A 23,759-nucleotide genomic window follows, 5' to 3' on the forward strand; every position below is an offset into this window, starting at 1 on the left:
AAAAAAATCGTTATTAAAAAACAGGGTAAGCCATCTCCTAAAATCGTATTAAGAATAGCAATACATCCTTTTTCTGGAGCCATATGGTAACCCTAGGTAGGGCCGATTCACCGCACCAAGCCAAGGGTAGCCCTACAGCCCTTTAGTAAAAGGGCCCCTTAATTTTATTTCTTTTTTGAGGATAAGTAGCAGCATATGAGTCTAGTGCTGTGCATGAGAGGCATTAAAGAGCCTATGGTGACTTGGTCTCAGTTGATAGCTATTGGCTATCCTTAAAAAAAAAAAAAAAAAAAAGGTTGGCATGGTGTTTAACCCGAGTCCCTGAAGAAATCATTGAAACCCGCGGTGTCGGGCGTGATGAGGGGAAGCTTGATGGATTTACATTTGTGAGACCGGGAGTTGAATGAAATGAAGGTGCTCTATTCGAGTGAGTGAAGAGAAAAAAAAAAGAAAAAATAAGAAACAAAATAAGAAAGACAGAGCAGCAAGTAATCGTCTTAAAGATAAGTTCACGTTTTTTTTATGAGCACTGGTTATAAGTATTTGTTAAGCACTTTGGTAGCGTGGCAATAGCACGTACACATACACACAAGAGGAAGCCCTGTGAAAGAGGTGCTATCCCACCGGGCAACAAACAAACGATATTGCCTTAATAGTGGTGGTTTGTTCTGAGGGGCCCTCTTCCAATTACAGTTCCTATGGAGCTTTGGAAGGCTAAGTGCTTTGAAAATGAGCCCCAATTGTGATCTAAAGTGGGTGGACCTCTATGTTATATCTACTATAATAAAACTCACCCTCAACGTTCTGAGGACACTGACGTCAGTGAAGCCAAGCTCTGACTTCCTTCAAAAAGGTTTGAAGGTTCGTGGTGGTGAAGCCACCAAAATCGCTCCAGGCCCCGCCCTCGAAGGCGGAGCAATGGCAGAACAACGAAGGGGTTGGCAGGGAGGGAGGCGGGGGGGGGGGGGAATCGCTCCGGGCCCTGCCCTCGAGGGTGGAGCAATGGCAGAACAACGAAGGGGTTGGCAGGGAGGCGGGGGGGGGGGGGGAATCGCTCCGGGCCCCGCCCTCGCGTCAAACGTCATGACGTTGGGGGCGGATTAATGCCAGAACAACGAAGGGGTTGCCCAGGGACAGAGGGGGGTGTTGGCGATGAAAACCTTGCTAGCGCCCGTTTCATTTGCTCTGAAACGGGCTTCTTTTACTAGTATTTAAATAAACAACTAATTTTATTTCTATGTGTGTTTGGCTTAGTGCGGTGCTATGGGCCGGCACTATTAGCACTAAGTTTTTGGTTTTGTATTTTTGATGGTTATTTTTACCGAAGACTTTGGGGAGGTTCCGTATATAATTTTTCCAGTGCATGAGAGGGGAGCATTTCAACTAAGATGGGATTTTGAAGCTGCAAGGTTCAACTGCTTCTTTAAGGAAATTTGCAACCATTCATTTTCCACTACCAGTCCTCACAGAGGATGACTGAAGATGAATGTCTTTATGTACCTCTACTGTCCTATGTGTACACGTGGTTATAAAAACAAGTTAATCCACAGAGGGAACACGCCAAATCTAAAATTACCACCAGGAGGGTGCGCTGGCCTGGCGGTAGTCTCATTTGAGTGCGCACTGCACCCGCATAGAGCCTACCGCAGCTTTTGTAAAAGGACCTCGCAGTGCTAGTTTACGGAGAGCAAAAATTATTCTTTTCAATTATGAATTTTTCAGCCTTGATGCTGTTTTGTCCTAATGTTGGCAGAATATGAAGTCTATGATTCTTGCATGCCAGCGTTTTCCACCTCAAATAAATACAAAAAGTAGCTCCCCCCCTCATCATGAGATACTGTCATGGGTAAAATGCAAGAAGGTCTTGCTAATGAACATGAGCCATGGGTGGCAGCACCGGTGGTTGGGAGGCGGGGCTAGTACTGGGCAGACTTCTACGGTCTCTGCCCTGAAAATGGTAGATATAAATCAAGGTCAGGTATACATATAAAGTAGCGCATATGAGTTTATCTTGTTGGGCAGACTGGATGGACCGTACAGGTCTTTTTCTGCTGTCACCTACTATGTTACTATCCACCTTATAATTGAAAGAGAAAAACGCCTAGATTTCGACCCAAATCGGGAGATAGACGTTTATCTCACAAAAGCGAGTAAATCGGTATAATGGAAAGCCGATTTTGGACGTTTTCAACTGCACTCCATCGCGGAAGTGTACAAAGTTGACGGGGGCGTGTCGGAGGCGTGGCGAAGGCGGAACTGGGGCGTGGTTATCACCCAAACAGAGATGGGCGCCTTTCACCGATAATGGAAAAAAAGTATGCATTTGTAGCTAGAATTTAGGGCACTTTTCCTGGACCCTGTTTTTTCACGAATAAGGCCCAAAAAGTGCCCTAAATGACCATATTACCACCAGAGGGAATCGGGGATGACCTCCCCTGACTCCCCCAGTGGTCACTAACCCCCTCCCACCACAAAAAATGATGTTTCACAACTTTTTATTTTCACCCTCAAATGTCATACCCACCTCCCTGGCAGCAGTATGCAGGTCCCTGGAGCAGTTGTTAGGGAGTGCAGTGGACTTCAGGCAGGTGGACCCAGGCCCATCCCCCCTACCTGTTACAATTGTGCTGCTTAATGCTTAGTCGTCCAACCCCCAAACCCACTGTACCCACATGTAGGTGCCCCCTTCACCCCTTAGGGCTATAATAATGGTGTAGACTTGTGGGCAGTGGGTTTTGAGGGGGATTTGGGGGGCTCAACACACAAGGGAAGGGTGCTATGCACCTGGGAGCTCTTTTACCTTTTTTTTGTGTTTTTGTAAAAATGCCCCCTAGGGTGCCCAGTTGGTGTCCTGGCATGTGAGGGGGACCAGTGCACTACGACTCCTGGCCCCTCCCATGAACAAATGCCTTGGATTTATTCGTTTTTGAGCTGGGCGCTTTCATTTTCCATTATCGCTGAAAAGCAAAAACGCCCAGCTCACAAATTGTCGAATAAAACATGGACGTCTATTTTTTTCGAAAATACGGTTCGGTCCGCCCCTTCACGGACCCGTTCTCGGAGATAAACGCCCATGGAGATAGACGTTTTCGTACAATTATGCCCCTCCACGTCCTACCCTGTCACTGGGATTTGACTCAGCCTAGAGCGGCTGTTCTTAGGCACACAGATCAACGTTTCTAGAGCATGGCGCCATCTATTGATCTTTCAGGACTATAGGTCTTGAATGAAGAAAAATCTGTATGGTTTCAAAGTTCATATGCAACGTTTGATCATTTTTATGTTTGTCCAATAATAGATATCAGCATAAATTTTTCTTCAAGATCAGCCGTCTTGCTAGTTTTTTTTAAATCCACAAGCACATGGGTGTAGATTATGTGGTCTACTGGCTTCAAAATCCATCTGTTGACTTAAGCATGGAAGCTGTCGTTGATGGCTTATACACAGTGTGGCATATTCTTAATCTTTTATTGAAAGTTTTGTGGGTTCAGGGACAAACCAGTTCACTCATTGCCACAGCAGTAATAAACATCAGCTGGTAGATTAGGCTCCAAGTAACAGGTGTTTGACAATGTCTTCCTGGCAAACAAAATCAAAATATACAATAAAGATGCCATACAAGCGTGCAATTACATGACCTGTTTAAACAATGTGTTAATAGGTAGTCAAGTTTCAGTAAGAGTGCCCTAGTACATGGGAGCTTTCAGTATTCTGAACCAGGACTGGGAACTGTCTGAATCCTGGTGGACACAATTGCTTTAAATTCCAGCTGTGTATTTTATGTAAAAGTGCCTCTGTGTGTCTTTATAAAATAGTGCCAAAGTATGAACTTCCTTATTGTTCCAACAGTTCAGTCCTGGAATTGTGGGTTATATGTGCCAACCATAATTTCTGGACTGATCTGTTGGGACTAAAGGAAAGAAAATTATCAGGTAAGACATAATTTCTAATTTTCCTGTTTTCTTAACCTAGGCCCCCTGTTGTGAAACTACTCTTATGAAGGAAAATTCTATAAAGGGTATCTATTAGGAGCCTATTCTAGAAAGGAAGCTAGGCACCTACTTTCTTTTGTGGAATATTAGTTTAACCAGATGGCCGTTGTCATGGAAAGGATGCTGGGCTCGATGGACCCTTGGTCTTTTCCCAGTGTGGCATTACTTATGTACTTATACATGTTTGTGTTTTTGTGTGTGAGCACTCCTGCTAGCATAGAACTGGTATAAACGCATATACCTAGATTCAGGAGATATATACGTAACATAGTATTATATACGTTATGTATGTTAGTGTAAGCCCTGCCCATGTGAATGGCTATCTGCAAAGTATCCTTTATCAAACACTAGGAAGAAAAGGCCCGTTTCAGACACAAATGAAACGGGCGCTAGCAAGGTTTTCCTTCCTTCCCTCCCTCCCTCGCAGTTCCAGGGGGCCCCACTCCTTCCCCCACCTCCCAGTCCGGCGTTTTGGCAGCCCTGAAGCGTAGTCCATCCTATTCTCGTGTCATCTGCTTACCCAGCCCGCCCACAACGTCATGACATTGTGATGCGAGGGCGGGGCTGACAGATGGCTAGAGATGGAAATCTACACCACGACGAAACCCCACGAACCCTGGTCCCTGCATTGAAGCCACGGAGTGAGCTTCAGAATGTTGGAGTTGCGAATTATGTCGGGAGTGGGCGGGGCTGAGGGCGGGGCACCCAACGAACACTACGGGGGGGGGCGGGGGCTTGCTTCAGTGGCACGGAGTGAGCTTCAGAGGTGGGAATTATTTATATAGATATACAGATAGTTACAGAATAGCGCCTAGCTAGATTATTGTTTATATATGTATATGTTCATTGGCATTTACATTCATATTTGCTGCCTAACTGTAGATGGTTCCTTATAGAATACCTTTATTTGGGCCCCATATTCAAAAAAAGATGAGTACCTATATTTTTCCTCCTGAGTTAGGCTGCTAAATATTTGTTCTGTATTTAGCCAAACTTAAGAGCATAAGTTTTCAGCTATAAATTCATCTTAATTTAAAAGCTCCCTTTAGTGACCAATGTTCCCATCAATCTGTTCCCATATGGCTTACTACGGGAACATTGGACACTAAAGGGTTATTAAAAGTTAATGCTTTTAAATTTAGGCCTTCTGTTCATTTGCCTGGATTTATGAGCCTAATTTATGAACCTAGTGATGAAAAGCAGTGCTAAGCTCCTAACTTTTCTTCCTGCCCTAAATCCACCTCTGTTGCCATCCACTTTTTATACTCTAGTTAAATTTTGAGTAAAAAGTTATGCACTCAGCCCTAGTAAATTTTCAAAGAGGCCAATTTGATTGTAATGCCTCAAAGTTATGAGCATACATTTTTTTTGTCTGTGGGGAATATTTAGTCCATCTGGTACTCAAGCACTACTCTGATAATCAAACATATAAATGACAAGTGACCGACTCACCCGCAAATGCGCAGTAGAAACTTCCCTCTCTGTCCCGCCCTCGCGTCAAGACATGATGACGTCAGAGGGCGGAACAGAGAGGGAAATGGACGCTGCCGCTAGAGCCTGGAGATGAAGGAACATCGCCGGCGCGACAACCTCCAACCCCCATCCCCGACGTCGTCGCCACCGCTCCCTTGTGTATCGGGCCCCCTGCACTGACATGAGAGCGCCTCTCACCTCCGTGTGGAAGCGCTGCAGGCAGCAGCAGACCAATCTGCTGCTGCCTGCAGCGCTTTCACACGGAGGTGAGAGGCGCTCTCATGTCAGTGCAGGGGGCCCGGCAAGGAGGGGGGAGGGAGTGGCGGCGAGGAGGGTAGCTGGACGTGGGGGGAGGGCAGGGGAGAGAGAGGAGGGTTGCTGGACATGGGGAGAGAGCAGGGTGGGGGGGGCCAAGGGAAAGAGGAGGGTTGCTGGATATGGGGGGAGGGCAGGGGAGAGAGGAGGTCTCGGTGGACAGGGTGAGGCCAGGGGAGACAGGAGAGCTGCTGGACATGGGGGGGGAGGGCAGAGGAGAGAGCAGGATTGCTGGACATGGATCGATGGAAGGGAGGGGAGGGCAGGGAAGAGAGGAGGGTTGCTAATGGGGGGAGGGCAGGGGAGAGAGCAGGGTTGCTGGACATGGGGGGAGGGCATGGGAGAGAGCAGGGTTGGTGGATGGGAGGGGAGGCCAAGGAAAAGAGGAGGGTTGCTGGATATGGGGGGAGGGCAGGGGAGAGAGGAGGTTTGCTGGACATGGATGGATGGAGGTGAGAATTATTACATTTTGCAAAACACAAATCTCGCCCGTTTTAACGGGCTTAATGGCTAGTATAAATAGCAAAATTCATGATGTGCGCTGTCTGGTCTGGACAGAAGCCATCAAATGCATACTCACTGGCATCTGTTATGGAGGAACCAGTTCAAAAGCCTCCATCTATATAATGTTGATAGGAGGAGGATAGAATGATAAATGAACACATTAGTTGAACCTATCCATGAACTGGGGCCCCTAATAGACTACATAAGAACATAAGACTAGCCATACTGGGTTAGACCAATGGTCCATGTAGCCCAGTGTCCTGTTTGCAATCCAGGTCACAAGTGCTTGGCAGAAACCCAGTTAGTAGCAACAGTCCAGAATCCCAAACAATAACAAGATTCTGGAATCCCAATTAGTAGCACCATTCCATGCTACCAAGTGACATCACCCATGTCTCTCTCAATAATAGACTATGGACTTTTCCTCCAGGAACTTGTCCAACCCTTTTTAAAACCCAGATACGCTAACTGCCATTACCACTTTCTCCAGCAACAAGTTTCAGAGCTTAACTATTCTTTGAGTGAAAAAAATATTTCCTCATATTTGTTTTAAAAGTATTTCCATGTCATTTCATTGAGTGTCCCCTGGTCTTTGTACTTTTTGAAAGAGTGAAAAACCAATTCACTTTTACCCGTTCTATTCCACTCAGGATTTTCATATCCCGTTTCAGCCATTTGTTTTCCAAGCTGAAGAGGTCTAATCTCTTTAGCCTTTCCTCATATGAGAGGAGTTCCATCCCCTTTATCATTTTGGTTGCTCTTCTATGAACCTTTTCTAATTCCATTATATCTTTTTTGAGATACGGGCGGCAACCAGAACTGAACGCAATAATACTCAAGGTGAGGTCGCACCATGGAGCGATACAGAGGCATTATAATATGCTTTGGGGGTTTTTTTCATCCCTTTCCTAATAATATACAAAATAAATAGACTTTACACGAACTAGACAAAACCGAACTCTTGTCACTTGACTGTTTAACCTCACTGCTATTAAAGAAAGCTACAGAATACGCACTACCAATCTATTTCTTAAATTGAAGGTGACATCTCTATAGTCGACTACCTAACTTATGCTACAACACATTTTATCACTTAGAAACCTCTATGCAATGCCATAATGGATTCCTCTGTACCATGTATGTATGAACCTTGATGCAAAATCATTTGTGTGCAGTACCACAATGTATTCCTCTCCACTACTGCCAACTCCAGACTTCGCGCCTTCTGTCTCGCTGCACCCTACGCCTGGAATAAACTTCCTGAGCCCCTACGTCTTGCCCCATCCTTGGCCACCTTTAAATCTAGACTGAAAGCCCACCTCTTTAACATTGCTTTTGACTCGTAACCACTCGCCTCCACCTACCTTCCTCTCTTCCTTCCCGTTCACATTAATTGATTTGATTTGCTTACTTTATTTTTTTTTTGTCTATTAGATTGTAAGCTCTTTGAGCAGGGACTGTCTTCTATGTTTGTGCAGCGCTGCGTACGCCTTGTAGCGCTATAGAAATGCTAAATAGTAGTAGTAGTAGTAGTACCATGTATGTATACAAGTAAATGTATTACCATTTGAAATTCTGTACCCGGAAATGGCGATTGCCATCACAGCATAACGTAAGCCACATTGAGCCTGCAAATAGGTGGGAAAATGTGGGATACAAATGCTACAAATAAATAAAATAAATAAATAATTCCTAGCATCCTATCATTTCCATTGCATAGGTGTTTGAAGATTTCCTCTTATATATGCATGTGTGTGTGTATATTCACTATTTTTTTCCTAATGCAGGTTTGCCCTGCCGAACTTCAAATAGGAACCTGTTTCCAAGCAATAAACAGCAGGATCCAGCTACAGATTCTTAAAGCGCAGAATCTCCCAAGCTCATCCACACCACTGTCTCTGAGTGAGTTACTGAATACTTTCAAGGCTATAAATTCCATCTTTGATTGTAGAGATCGCTTCCTGGAAGGATAACGTCAAGAAGGAAAGTCTCACGGGTTTCATGACTCATGCTCTGTGGCCTGTATTAGTTTAAACAGCAGTAAAAAATGAGTGGGATAATATTTACACAGCCCCATCCCAGTGTGGAGCAAAAATCAAGTAACCGTGTCAGAAATAACAGTAATTAGAAAAATCATGCTTGGAAAATCAGCAGTATAAGGAAGGATTGGCAGTAGGTCAATGGTAACACTCTGCTCTCCTGTTCAGATTTTGCCATACTGGCCAGCTGCATCAGGAGATGGTTCGAGGATGAATGTACCTTGCTGAGGGAGTGCCTGGACCATAAAATGATCAACAAGATGACCTAATGCAAGGAATTGAGGATAAATAGGCATGATGGAAACAAAGAAACCAGTATGGCACAAAAAAGGGATTTAGATTTCTTTTGTTGCTGGAAGTCTTTCTGACCAGCCAATGAAGCAAGTGTGAAATTTACACGAAAGACCAAGAACATAACATAAGAAGATAAAGAGTAGCCATACTGGGTCAGATCAGTGGTCCATCTAGCCCAGTATCCTCTTTCCAACAATAGCCAAGCCAGGTCACAAGTACCTGGCAGAAGTCCAAAATGTGGCAACACTCCATACTACCAATCCCAGGGCAAGCAGCTGCTTCCCCATGTCTGTCTCGATAACAGACTATGGACTTTTCCTCCAGGAACTTGTCCAAACCTTTTTTTAAACCCAGAAACACTGTTCTATTCTATTACCTATTGTTGTCAAGGAGTGTTGATATTATACCCTGATGCAGGCACCTGCAGAAACACAATAAATTATTTTTTGGCCATACTGGTTCATTGCCTTCATACTGTCCTTTCATCTCGGATTCCTTGCACCATGTCATCCTATTGATCACTGCTCCTATTTCATCACTTTATTGAACTGAGACCCTATAGTTCCAAGTCTAGGTTGAGCCAGGCCTGCTTTTATTCCACTGTTTGTGCAGAGATCTAGTTCTGATTTCTCCGAGTTCTCTATGCAAGACTACATTTCTGAGCATGTATTTTAGTAAAAGCAGGACTGGCTATACTGGTCCCTCTTGGGCACAGAGCTGTATGAGTTATCCAAATTGTGTGCTATTTGTCAGTTCCCCTACTCCCATTTCTTTCGAATTCAGTATAGCAATCTTTCTGTCATGCTCATTCACAGGAGAGAGGTGTATGTGCCAGTGGCGTACCAGAACTTGACCCCCGGGGAGGGGGCCAGAGTCCAAAGTGGGGTGGGGCACATTTCAGCTCACCTCCCCGCCGCACGCACCTGCCCACCACCGCATCATCATACCTTGGCTGGCGGGGGTCCCCAAGCCCCCTCCAGCTGAAGCGTTTGCCAGCCCTGCTCTTCTCAGTCGTGCCGTGCACGGTCATTTTAATGAAACTGAGCATGCGCAAAAGTCTCACGCATGCTCAGTTTCACTAAAACAAGCATGCACGGCGCAACTGAGTAGAGCAGGGCCGGCAATGTGGCGAGAACAGCGCAGTACAAATGATTCAGCTGTTGGAGGTTGGGGAACCCTGCCAGCCAAACCAAGGGCCCCAGAGCCAATTTGTGGGGGGGCCAGGCCCCCATGACCCCCCCCCCCCTATAGCTACGCTACTGGTATGTGCTATTCTAAGATGCTGGAAGAGAGGAAAAACTTCATGGGATGTGAAAATTTAAGGTGGACTGAATCTTCCCTGACACATACCACACATACACCTGAGGCTGTTGGTTAGTTCAAGTGGGTTGTACTGTTACATTTATTTATTTATTTGTTACATTTATACCCCACATTTTCCCACCTATTTGCAGGCTCAATGTGGCTTACAAAGTACCGTAAAAGTGTTTGCCATTTCGGTTGATAACAAATACAAGATTGTGTTGAGGTCAGATGAGGTAGAAGTGAATCAGGCGTCATGGGTCAAGGGAATGAGGATAGTGAATTGTCCAATACGATCTTTGATTATGTTGTGTTGCAGGGTGTGGGGATTTATGTTGGATCGTTGGGATGAGCTTTTTTGAAGAGGTGGGTTTTTAATGACTTCCTGAAATTTAGGTGGTCATGTATTGTTTTCACAGCATACGGGAGTCCATTCCATAGTTGTGCGCTTATGTAGGAGAAGCTGGATGCATAAGTTGTTTTGTATTTTAGCCCTTTGCAGTTTGGGTAACGTAGGTTTAGGTATGATCTTGCTGACTCGAGTTTGTTTCTAGTTGGTAGATCAATGAGGTCCGTCATGTATCCTGGGACTACGCCGTAGATGATTTTGTGGACCAATGTGCATATTTTGAAGATGATCCGTTCTTTGATTGGGAGCCAGTGCAGCTTTTCTCGAAGGAGTTTACGCTTTCGAATCGTGTTTTACCATATATCAGTCTGGCTGCTGTGCTTTGGGCGGTCTGTAGTTTTTTTTTGTGAGTTGTTCTTTACATCCCGCATAGATACATGAAAAAATAAGAATGAGAAGTTACTAGGTTAAAAAAAAAGTCAGGATAAACTTAAATAGAAACTATAGGACTGATATTCAAATGAATCTAGCCAGCTAGCTCATAGATGACTAGAATTGTCATGGAAAATAATTACCCCCACTGAGTGGTTGATTGTAGTCATCTAGTTTCACTAAACAGCTGTATTTTTCTCTTCAAAAATAGGCATTCTGTGGGGCAGAGTTTGGAGGGGGAATAGCTTAGCAGGCTGCCTCTCAACATTTCAGTAGCTGGCTTAATTTAACTCTAATTGACTAGGTTACATCGCTAAGTTTTACTGGCTATATTTAAGCCTATTATCAGCTACAATCAGTTAGATTCCAACTGAAAATAAACCTAAAGATAGTTGGTTTTCTTTGCTTTTTTGAAAAATCTGCCCCTTTATGTTTTAGATACGTATATATAATTACCTTTTATCATATTGATACAAGCATGGTTCTTAGTACTCTCAGGGTCCAGTATTAGACATGCTGGGGCCCAGGGCAGAAATTAAAGAGGCTCCCCCCCCCCCAATCTCCTCTCCTCCCTGCCCCTTCCCATGATCTCCCCACTACCATTACTATCACACATAAAACACAGTGGCATACCAAGGGGGGGGCGGTGGGGGCAGTCCGCCCCGGGTGCACGCCGCTGGGGGGGTGCCGCGACGTGCGCATCTATGGGCTCCGACTTTGCGAACTTCGCTCGTTCGCTGCAGCTCCCTCTGCCCCGGAACAGGTTACTTCCTGTTCCGGGGCAGAGGGAGCTGCAGCGAACGAGCGAAGTTTGCAAAGTCGGAGCCCACAGGCGCGCGCCACGGCACCCCCCCCCCCCCCAGCGGCGTGCACCCGGGGGGGTGGTGTCATTTCTCCAGGGAGGGGGGAAGGTGTCATTTCGCAGGCGGGGAGGGGGGGGCGCATCGGCGATCCGCCCCGGGTGCCATCCACGCTAGGAACGCCACTGGTAAAACAACTTTAAATGACTTCTTCACACACAAAACACAGGCAGATCTTCACCAAATACAGAACAAGGGATCACAAATTAGAAATATGAACACCAAAATTGAGCTGGGAACCCCAAGAATTTAAACTGCAACACTAGAGACATAAAAATATTAATGCACTTAATTTTCTACTGAACACAATCAGTGGTATAACCATGAAGAGGGTGGGGCTTAGTCCTCCCCAAATGAACATCTGTCTTGCTGTGGCTGGTGGGGATCCCCAAACCTCACCAGCTGATGTCCACCTCCTCCCCCTCCTCAGGTCCAACGACCAGAACCCTCCAAGCTCTGCAGCCAGCAGCAGTATTTCAGAGCTGCTGCTGCCCCCTTCCCATCCCCCATGCCTGCTCGGCTTTCACGCATGCACGAAAACCAAATATGCATGGTGGGGGGAGGGGTGCAAGGCAGTGGAAACTCAGGGATACTGCCACCAGCTGCAGAGCTTAAGAGAGTTCTGGCTACTAGACTGGAGGAGGAGGACAAGTGATAGAGCTTGGGGATCTCTGTCAGCTCAAGTATTTATATTTTGCATTCTGGAGGGGAGAAAATTTGGTGCCCACCCATTTTGGGCTCAAGCTCCCTCCCCTCCCACCAAATCAGCCATCTGGCTACACCACTGAATACAATACAAAAAAAACATCTGTAATTCACAGATCCCAAAGATTCCAGTTAATAAATTCAAAATAAAACACTTTTTTCTACCTTTGTTGTCTGGACATTTTGGTTTTCTATCATCTTGGTCCCAGTTTCTCTTTTCTGCTTTCTTGTCTTTCTTCTGCAAATTCTCTTTCGAGTGTCTTCTGTCCATTTTTCTTTGCTCCTCTCCTCTCTTGTTCTATTCCTTCATTATACCTGTCTCTAACACATAGGTTTTTACCTTTAAGCTATTTTCTCCCCTTTTTCTCTTTTCTGCCTCTGTTCACTCGTATTTCATCCTCTCTCACACCCTTCTCCTTCTTTTTAATTTTCAGCTACTTATCAATTTTTCATCTCCTCTCCCTAGCTCTCCTATTTCCCATCTCACTCCTTTCTCAGCCTTCTATTTCCTTCCATCTACACCCCATTACCACATTTCTACCTCTGTACTTACTATTCTGCTCTCACTCATCTTCTTGCCACCCCTCCTCTCCCACATGGTTCCACAATTTCCAGAAGCTCCTATCCCTCTCTCCACTTTTCTAGCCCACCCCAGTCTGATTGCTTGACATCTCCCTGTCCCTTTCCCTCCACCCCCTAGCATCTTCCTGTCCCACCTCTCTTCCCTCCTGTCGCCCCATGGGTCCATCTCTCCTCATCTCTTTCCCCACCCCCAAGGTCCAACATTACTCCCTTTCTTTTTTGTTCTTCTTATTTCCTTTCCCCATTGATGTGGCATCTCTTTCATCCCAATGTTCAGCATCTCTCCCTCCTATTTCCAGACCCATCATTTCTCCCTCTCTTCCCTTCCTCCCATTCCCAGGTCCAACTTCTTTCTCTTTCTTCCAGACTTCCCTTCTATCCAACATCTCTCCCACCCTCCCCACCACCCTCAGGTCCACCATCTCTCCCTTTCTCTTCCTAACTTCCCTCCCATCCAGTATCTCTATCCCTTCCCCCCACCCCCCGGGTCCAACTTCTCTCCCTTACCTCCATTCCATTGTCCACCATCCCTCTCCTCTCTGTTTCAAGGACCATCATTTCTTCCCCTTTACCTTCCTCCACTCTCAATCCTGCATTTCTTCCCTCTCTTTGAACCCCCTCCCCCCGGTCTACTTCAAAAACTGCTGCTCCAGGAAGCCCCGGTGGGCTGGCATGTCTTCCCCTTTTCTTCACCATCCCGGTCTAACTTTAAAATGCATTTTGCTTCACAGGGGGTTGCTGGCATGACCGCAATTCTGACATTCTGCCTGCAGCCTCCTTGGTGCTTTCTCAATGCTGCAGTCTGCCCAGTTGGAAACTGGAAGTTGCATCAGAGGTGGGGCAGACTACGGCAGAGGGAAAACACCGAGGAGGCCGCAGGCAACATTTCTAAATCACTGCCACATGCCCCTGCGAAACAAAATGAATTTTAAAGTTAGGCCACGAAGGTGAGGGAGACACCGAATGGGGATGGAGAGAAGAAGACATTATGTGCCACTGGGGACCCCCTTGGAGCTGTGGGGCCCATGGGATCTGCCTTGTTTGCCCTCCTCTCATACCAGCCCTGTGTTTGTAGGAAATTAACTCCACTCTTGTTCTAAATTTCTACCATTCAGATTTCTATGTGAAGGCAGAAATGTTTAGTACCGAAGGGTTGGTTTACAAGAAGAAGACCCGCCCACTGAAGTCCACCAATTCCCAAGTGCAGTGGGGAGAAATGATGATTTTCCCAGTGACACAGAAAGAACAAGGAATTAATTTTCTAATTAAGCTCTACAGCAGAAGTTCAGTGAGAAGGAAACACTTCCTGGGACAGGTTTGTTTTATTTATTTATTTGTTTATGTATTGGAATTAATTATGTAAGGAATTAATTTTCTAATTAAGCTCTACAGCAGAAGTTCAGTGAGAAGGAAACACTTCCTGGGACAGGTTTGTTTTATTTATTTGTTTATGTATAAGAACTAAACAACGTCTGTGTTTCTGTTGGGATACAACACCACAGAATACAGCTTGTTCTGTTAAATGTTTAGTTCTTAACCATATTCAAATATCAATGGGTTCCGAGCTATATCAGGGCTACTCATGAGAGTTAGTGTCAAGGTACACTGATACACTAAGAAGTTGTCACTATCAAAGGCAAAGTAGCCCTTCAATTTTGGGTTAGCAGCTTTGTCACTGAAAAAAAAACCGTGAGTTTCTCATACACAAACTTCTTGAATACATCATACACAAGGCAGTTCATTCTTGCAAGACTGTATTGCAATTTGAACTTATTTTTGAGATGAAAGAACTTTATTTATATTACACACAGGAACCTTTTCCTTAGAGTGGTTGCAGCGGAATTACTTGTGGGTCTGTGGTGGCTGAAGAACAGTCTATGGGATTTAGGGGTGTAGTCAGCGTAGCCAGAGTTTAATTTTTAGATGGGCCTGGAGGTGGACTGGGTGGGCACAGGCCTCGCATTTCCTCTCCACCCGCTAACACCCCCCCCCCCCCCGCCGCATTTCCTCTCCATCCGCTACCCCCCCCCCCCCCCCCCCCCCCCGCGACAGCCCTCTGCACATGGTCAGTTCTGGTCATTTTTACTGACCAGAAGCGCCGTTCTCCCTCCAGCACCGGCGATTCCCATAGCCAGCCTTCTGCCAGCGCGCGTCTTTGGAGCCTCTTCTCAGGCGCATGCCACCTACTCTGCAACTTTCTGTTTTCCGCAAAGGTGGGACGCAGGAAGTTGCAGAGTAGGCTGAACGTGCCTGAGAAGAGGCCCCGACGACACGCGCTGGCAGAAGGCTGGCTATGAGAATCGCCGGTGCTGGAGGGAGAACGGCGCTTCAGGGCAGTAAAAGTGAGCAGACCACGCGGATGGGGAGAGCGGGCAGAAGAGGCTGGGCGAGCCTGGAGCAAAAGTGGCTGGTCCTGGGCCCGTCCAGGCCCCCCCGTGGCTACGCCCCTGGGTGTAGTTATCATTGATGGCTACCATTAAGACATGTTATTTTACCACTAACTCATGCTATTTTAGCACAGGTCCCATTTTATGCAACGAGACCTTGTTACTTATAACTGGGGTTAACAGTAACTTAAGCACGAAAAAAACAAAGTGAGGAGAGCTCAAGGAGGATATTCAAGGAGTCTTTAATTGTGACAAGCATAAAAACGACCCGACACGGCCGTGTTTCAGCGCAAAGGCCTGCCTCAGGGGTCAGAATATCTCATATACTCTTGGTAATAGGATTGTGTAAAGACAAGGGCCTCGCTGTGGAAACACTGTATAATCTTCACAATGAAAAAACGCCGTGTAGGACCGCTGATCACCACTTTGTTACAGTTGCTGGTGATCGGCAGTCCTACACAGCATTTTTTCATTGCGAAGATTATACAACATTTCCACAGCAAGGACCTTGTCTTTACACAGTCCTGTTACCAAGAGCATATGAGATATTCTGACCCCTGAGTTAGGCCTTTACGCCGAAACAGGGCCGTGTCGGGTCGTTTTTATGCTTGTCACAATTAAAGACTCCTTGAATATCCTCCTTGAGCTCTCCTCACTTTGTTTTTTCGTGCTCACATTTACATGAGGAACTTTTCCTCCTTCTTTGTTTTGTCTTTTTTTCTTTTTTTTTTTTACAAATTTTTACATCATTTTCAAGGTTATACACTTGATCAAGAAAGTGTTAATACAATTACAAAATTATCCAAGAATTCGTAAGGAATATATATAAATGTTGTTTGATACTCAAGTCCACAATAATATGGATCCAAATTGTTTTGTCTTTTAACAGTAAATTAACACATCTTAACAGTAGCTTACTCTGACAATTTCTCCTCTTAGAAGTCGAGTTTCAAGTTAATTCATATCTTGATATTATTATTATTATTATTTATTGCATTTGTACCCCACATTATCCCACCTTTTTGCAGGCTCAATGTGGCTTACAGAGTGTTGTTATGATGCAGTCATTACATGATCTTAGATACAGTCGATAATAAGCTAAGGTAGGTAATTTAGATGCAGGTGCTAGGTAGGTGTTGTGAGAGGTGTTTTAGATGCATCTGAGTAGTTTGGGGAATAGTTAGTGAGGATGTCCTTAGTAGGCTTTGTTGAAGAGATGTGTCTTCAAAGATATACCACTCAAGAGCGAACTATCCGAATGGTTTACAATCAGACGTATCCTGTAGACTTTTCTGCCATGCCAGTGGGTAAACCTACAGTTAAATCACACCACCTTTCATGGCAAAATGTAAGCACTTGCCTTTGTGATAACTACACAAGAGAACAAACTTATTACTGGTTCAGTTTCACAGCCCATTGTGTCTTCCTAGTAATTCATGGTCCTAGTCATGAATTGAAAGGTACTGTGTGCTCAGACTCAATAAAATAGAACAAAACAACCTTTCATTAACACTCCAAAGCCCTGAATAAGAGGCTGGATGTTGAAAATATCAGTTTACAATACAGCCGGAAAGCAATTGAAAGAGAAGAAGAAATGTCAGCGATATAAGTTACATCTGTGTTAAAGCCTTTTTCTTTCTGAAACTCTCTACATCCAACAGAAAAGGAGGGCTGAGTCTCACAGCATGAGTGTAACCCTTTCCTTTCTTTGGAAATTACAGCAGCTTATATTAACATATGGAAGCTGACCATAGCCGCTGAGGGGGGGGGGGGGCAGGGGGGACAAAATTCTCCGGGCCCGGGCCTCCAAGGGGGGGCCCAGCGCCGCAGTCCCACCCGCCCTCCGTCGTCGACCGTCTGCCCCCTGCATTGAAATCGCAGTCTCACCTCCGTGAAAGCAACGCTGCAGGCAGTAGAACGCCTCCCTTCGGCCCTCCTTCCATCCCTGTGCTGACGTAACTTCTGCGAGGGCGGGACACAAGGAGGGAAGGAGGGCCGAAGGGAAGCGTTCTGCTGCCTGCAGCGCTGCTTTCACGGAGGTGAGACTGCGATTTCAATGCAGGGGGCCCGGCCCGGTGTCGGACAGAGGGGGGGAGCGGCGGCGACCTCGGGGGGGGGGGTGGAGGGGGGAAGCAGCGACCTCGGGGGTGGAGGGGGAGCAGTGGCTGCGGCAATCTCGGGGGGGAGCGTTTTGTGCTGTCCTGTGAGCAGGTGGAGACTGAGAAATACTGACTGGTTGCAGAGGGTTCTTAAGTGATGACATCACAACTCAGCAGTTCTCAGGCTTCAGCAGGTGGTAGGCTTCTAGTGAAACCGTTGGTGGTCTTATAGGACTTTATTTCCATTTCCTTGGTCAGTTATCTCAAAAAAAAAAGCGCCAGCCTGGGAGGGGGGTTCTGAATCTGTAAAAAAAAGATTTTAATGGGGTAACACCTGGTGGTCCCATATTCTCCATAACCTCCCCTGTGCTGCCTTGGAGGAGGGAGGTCTCCTAAAAAGAGAGCATCACCCTGCTGAAATAGGAAGTAATCCTGTAGCCAGGACTTACCCACTAGGGGATGCAATATCCTCTCACACTGAGGGTGGAAGGGTTAGGATAGCTGTTGTAGTTGGTGATTCGATCATTAGGCATGTTGATAGGTGGTGGGCACGAGGATCACCTGGTCACTTGCCTGCCTGTTGTGAAGGTGGTGGAACTCACACGTCACCTAGATAGGACTTTAGATATTGCTGGGGAGGAGCCGGCTGTCTTGGAACATGTGGGTACTAATAACATAGGAAAATGTGGGAGAGAGGTTCTGGAAGCCAAATTTAGACTCTTAGGTAGAAATCTGAAATTCAGATCTTCCAAGGTAGCATTTTTAGAAATGCTCTCCATTCCACGCGCAGAACCCAACAGACAAGCAGAGTTCTGCAGTCTCAATGTGTGGTTGAGACGATATTGCAGGGATGAGGTATTTAGATTTGTTAGGAACTGGGCAAGGATGGGTACGTTTTCCATCCACAGACCTACTGAATGGAACAGTCTGCCATTGCGGCTCAAACATGAGACCTATGAATCAGCATTTCAGAAGCACCTCAGAAACTTTCTTTTCTTGAAGGCTTTTCATTGTTTAGACTAGGTGATGTATTTGTGATATGTACTGATTTTTTGCTTTTTGTATTTTATTTTATACTAGTAAAAAAGCCCCGTTTCTGATGCAAATGAAACGGGGGCTAGCAATGTTTTCTTCTGTGTGCATGTGGGAGTGTGTGTGTCCCTGCACTCTGCCCTCTCTCCCCTCCCCCCTCTGAGTCCTTCACTGTTACAGAGCCAGCGATTTTTCGTGCTCTGCTGTTTTCCTTCACTGACTGTGTTACAGAGAGGGCGGGGCAGACACTCATAGGGAAACCGGATATCTCGCCCCCTTCACACTTCCGGCTGGAGGCTTCATAGAACGTTGGTGTTGCTTTTTATATAGAGAGATTTTATGGATGTTTTTATTGTAATCTGCCTTAGATAAGGGTAGAAAACAAATAATAAATCTAATCTAAAATCTAATTCTGGGAAAGGGGGAGCCTATTCTGAAAGGATGGGCTCCACCTTAACTAGGATGGAACCAGGCTGCTGGTGCTAGCATTTAAAAAGGAGATAGAGCAGCTTTTACACTAAAATGGGGGGGAAAGCTGACAGTCACCCAGGAGTGCATGGTTCATTGTGGAGTATCCTTGAAATATACTATTGAAACAAGATCTTTAGGGAATCCCGATAGAGAGATTTCAATAATGGTGAAAGAAAGCCAGGAGTGTTTAATGGGTGAACAGAGTAAAGGATGTAAATTATCCCTGTTAACTTCAAAGCAGTCTGTAGATGCAAGGAAAAAAACACAATTTGAAGTGTCTATATACAAATGCTAGAAGACTAAAAAATAAGATGGGAGTGTTGGAGTGTATAGCACTAAATGAAGAGATAGACATTTTGGTCCACCCTTATGTAGATGACTGACCGATGAGCAAAGTTATTCCAAGAAAGCAGTCAGTCACACAGCAAGTGGTACACTTCTTACAAGAGTTGGGATAGGTTATCGATTTTCTCCAAGAGCAGCCTTACCCCATCCCAAATGTTGGAATATTTGGGAACAAAATTTGACACTCTTCAAGGCAATGTTTCTTCCTGGTGAGAAGGGAAAAGCTACAATCTCAGTTCATGAACCTTCTCACTCTTCACAGACCAAAGTGGCCTCGATGGTCTCCACGGATTCAAAAATTCTACCTTGTACTATCACTAGCACCGGAGGTCGGCACCTAAATTTGACTTAAAATAGGTAATAAATTTAGGAGCCTAACTTAAGAGCGTACATTTAGGAATTTATTTATTTATAAAAATGTATAAATAAATAAATTTAGGAACTCAGCTTTTTTATGAATATCTGGCCAAAAGTTAACAGGCTACAGTATTGAAAAACAGTTTACCCTTCACTTCTTCAAGAGCAGAGGTAATAAGGAGAAAACAAAGCATGGGTAAAGGAAGCACAAACTATCATGTCTGCAGGCCAGGGGGCAATCAGGTTGAAAGTACTGGTGACTGGACACTGTCTATCAAAGCTAAGTGACTATAAATGGTCAGTTTGGCCGGTACTCACTAATTTCAAGAACAAGCTTTGTTGTGCTAGCTTCTCAAACTTTTATCCAGTATGGACCCCATTTTAACACTTAAAAATTCACATGGTCCTAGATGATGAAAACAAAATAGCAAACACTACCCTCTCTCATCCACTTCCTCGCCCTCACCATAAAGGCAGCGAAAGCAGCAGTAGTGGCAACAGTAGCAGCAGTCAGCCCGGGGGTCCTATGTGTCTGCTCACAGCCCTAGTACACTGCATGGAGTTCCAGTCTAACAGGAAGCCCACACAGGAGGAGGTTCAGGGTCTGTGAAAATTCACTGACTCTGACCCCATGCTGACATCCACCATTGAGCAGAGATACCAGTGGATGTCCAGAGAGAAAAGGAGCAGACCTGTTTCTGCAAACCCATCTACTAATGTGACCAATTTTGGGAACCACTGGTCTAGACTATCTCAAAACATGATGGTAAGACTTAGAGGTGGAGGAGGGCCTGAGTGTTGATCTACACATGGGAACCAGTATATGCACCTAGTCAAGGTGTTTAGGCAGCAATGTCTAACAAGCAGTCAAGCTTCTATGGCTGGCACTTGGGATATATTCTTATCAGTGTACATCAGAATAACTGGGCAGGTCGGATGGGCTAATTAATCTCTATCTGTTAGATTTGTTTGTATTGTATCTATGTGAATGTTGTACCTGACTTAGGGCCCCTTTTACTAATGTTAGTGATTCCTGACACAGCAATGCCAACAAAGCCCATTCACTTTGAATGGGTTTCATCGGCATTGCCATGCGGGAATCACTAGAGCAGTTTAGTAAAAGCCGCCCTTAGTATGGTTCAGATAGCTGGGTTATAAATGAATCAATAATGATGATGATGATATGGGTTTTCTTTAATACGTTTTCCCTCAGATTTTATATATGGCGCCCAAAGTTGGGCTTAACGAGCCATTTAACAATCAAAATTTTGGAGCGCCAGCTACCAATTATTTATGTTAATTTGCTGCAATTAGAATTTGCATGTGAATATGGCTGTGCACTTCTGTAATGCAGGGTGCTTAATTCCCATTGAGTGCAACCCAAAAGGAGGTGTGGTTATGGGAAGGACATGGGCGTGTCAGGGGCATTCAAAAAATTGCACATATTCCTATAGAATAATGGCTTTGTGTGCCCAACTTAGGTACAAGCATTTACACCAGTTTTCAGCAGGTGTAAGTCTGGCAGCCATAGTTAGAGTTAAGCAAAGATCCACGTTTAAGTGCTATTCTGTAAAGGGTGTGCGCCATTTGTAGATTAGCGCCGATCTTTTCTGGTGCCCATTTTTTAGTACACAAGGAGGCATATTTTCAAAGCACTTAGCCTTCCAAAGTTCAAAAGGTTTCTATGGAACTTTGGAAGGCTAAGTGCTTTGAAAATATGCCTCAAAGACTCCAGTATTTTTTTCATATCACAAAAACGTTTTATCGTATTGCAATGCCCACTAACCTCACCAGCACTGCTACCTAATGTTAAAACCTCACACTTTCATTCCTCCACTCACCTTGCACCACCTGTATTTAAATACAAAACAACTGGTTTTACATTTTAAACTGCATACTTATGCTGTTTCTTATTTTACATATGTTTTACCGGCACAATATGAAACAGATATGGTGGACTGTTGAGTTAGTCACCGAGCACACAGCACTTGTATTGTGATGCATACAGATGATTGGAGGTGGCGTATTTAATCAGACATACAGTGTTTTTCCATGAAGAACAGTCATCCAGTGTTTACGTGGAAACACTTTTACAGCGTCCAAGCGGAAGGCGTGGCGTCTGTAGGAAAAGGACTATTTAGCTGGCAGGACTGAGTTTTGACCATTTGTGCATGATATAATGTATAAGTATGGTAAAACATATGTAAAATAAGAAACAGCATAAGTATGCAGTTTAAAATGTAAAACCAGTTGTTTTGTATTTAAATACAGGTGGTGCAAGGTGAGTGGAGGAATGAATGTGTGAGGTTTTAACATTAGGTAGCAGTGCTGGTGAGGTTAGTGGGCATTGCAATACAATAAAACGTTTTTGTGATATGAAAAAAATACTGGAGTCTTTGTGTATTAGATATTAAAAGTGACTCTGGAATTAAAAGAGTTATCCCCTAATTAGTAATTTTGGGCCCATTTTTTAGTACCATTTATAGAATCCAGCCCTGTGAGCCTTATTATTTGATAACTACAAATACCAAAAGTCCTTTCTTAAAAACCCCGGCAATTCATCTGACAATTACTGGGCACTTTCAGAAGGCCCTTACTGCAAAAGCCGTGCCCTACCAATATTATTAGCAATTGGAGAGCTTGGGGAGCAGGGCTAGAGATTGGTTTGTTTGACTGCTGCATCTGCTGGCCCTGCAAACTGAGAACAGGTAGAAACAGTAGAAACTGGAGTTCAGTTTTTCCTTCTTTCAATGGATAGCTATGAAATACTCAGTAAGAATCAGCTGAGAATGTTAACATTCCGTGAACCTTGCAATGTTCCTTCAAGAAAACTGGTCACCATATTTATTGTCTTGTTTCAGGTTTGGATAAGCAGTGACAGCAACAGCAGTGAAGCCGCAGAGCAATGGAGAGACACAATCACTAACCCAGAAAAAGTTGTTATTAAATGGCACAAGCTGAACCCATGTTGAGACTTCAAAGATCAAGTTTCAAATACTTCAGACAACGTTTAATCGTATTATTTGTACAAACGAGCATGGCGATTTAATAGAGTTTAGAGAGGCAAAGCGCCTGTAAACAAGAAATTGAAGGCAGCTGTACTAGCCCCCAGTAGATGGAAATGACTCTTTCCCAGAATATGGTCTACGGCTACTAGGTAACGAACTTGTTAACAGCTAAAACCGTCTGAGAGGTGAACAGCAGATATTCCTGGGGGATGCATTAGTATATCTCGTGCTATGCTGCAGAATCAGGCCTCTGTCCCGAGCACTCAGAAAGAAGTTCCAAAATGCTTGTCGCTGACTGGTACAAAGGTGAATGTTGTCGTATGGACAGTTCTCTTTTGGAGCTTGTCCTCCACTTGGTTGTTCTGCGAGGAAGCTTAATTTTCCAGCAGAGTGACTCTTGTCTCTTTTGTTTTCCTGGCAATGCTGTGAGATGTTAGTTCCCACTTTACCAGCATGTACTATGTTCATATGTCACATGATGAAATGCACTATTGGTAGAGAAGCATGGCCTGAACATAAAACAATAGAGCTCCGTCCGCTATTATGCTTTCGTTTATTCCTGCCAAACCCAGTTCTAGGCATTGAGCAACAAGGAAGCTGGTGTTCTTTTGCTTGTTATCACATAGATAGCCTTACTCAAATTCAACTTAACCTTTGCACTTTCTGTAGCAGATTTACGATGACATAAAAGTATTTCAGCACTGTCTGTCCCGGGCACCATGTGTTCTGCACAACAGAAATATTTATTCGTATAAATTCCTTTACTAGTGACTTTGTTTTAATATAGTACACTGTACGGCTCAGATTAATTCATGTTTCTCGGTACTGGGTTTGTTACTGAGAATAAATATGTTTGTAATCTTTTTGACATTTGCTGTTTGCCATATGTTATAAGTGTTGGGGGGTATCGCTATCCTGTAGTTTAAGGATATGCTCAAATCTTTCACTTTCCGCCTCACTGAATTCAACATAGACTTGGTTGCTTAAGCAGAGCCTGCCATGTACCAGCACCTTCCCCTTTCCTGCTTCCTTGCGATACACATCATTAGTTGGCCATGCAGTACGTCTTCTACTTCAATCTTGTGAGAAAATGTAATTCAAAGTAGATGTTCCATGCAATGTGGAAGCTAAAAAGAGTGAAACCTTTCTTCCCAGGGGAGGTATTCCGCAATTTGGTGCAATCACTTGTATTGAATCATTTGGACTATTGCAA

At 44.7% G+C, this 23,759-nt stretch overlaps 1 protein-coding gene across 1 annotated transcript in view; it reads left to right on the top strand.

The window, feature by feature from the left end:
- The window catches only part of TC2N (tandem C2 domains, nuclear), a 101,089-nt gene extending 77,680 nt beyond the window's left edge, over positions 1–23,409 (top strand). The window contains exons 11-13 of the mRNA XM_030213828.1: positions 8,072–8,186; positions 13,963–14,162; positions 22,400–23,409. Coding sequence (XP_030069688.1) covers positions 8,072–8,186; positions 13,963–14,162; positions 22,400–22,510 — 426 coding nt within the window. The 3' untranslated portion in view covers positions 22,511–23,409. The remainder of the gene's footprint in view (positions 1–8,071; positions 8,187–13,962; positions 14,163–22,399) is intronic.
- Positions 23,410–23,759: the final 350 nt, after the last annotated feature.

This window comes from Microcaecilia unicolor, chromosome 9 (assembly GCF_901765095.1).
Source record: "Microcaecilia unicolor chromosome 9, aMicUni1.1, whole genome shotgun sequence".
NCBI lineage: Eukaryota > Metazoa > Chordata > Amphibia > Gymnophiona > Siphonopidae > Microcaecilia > Microcaecilia unicolor.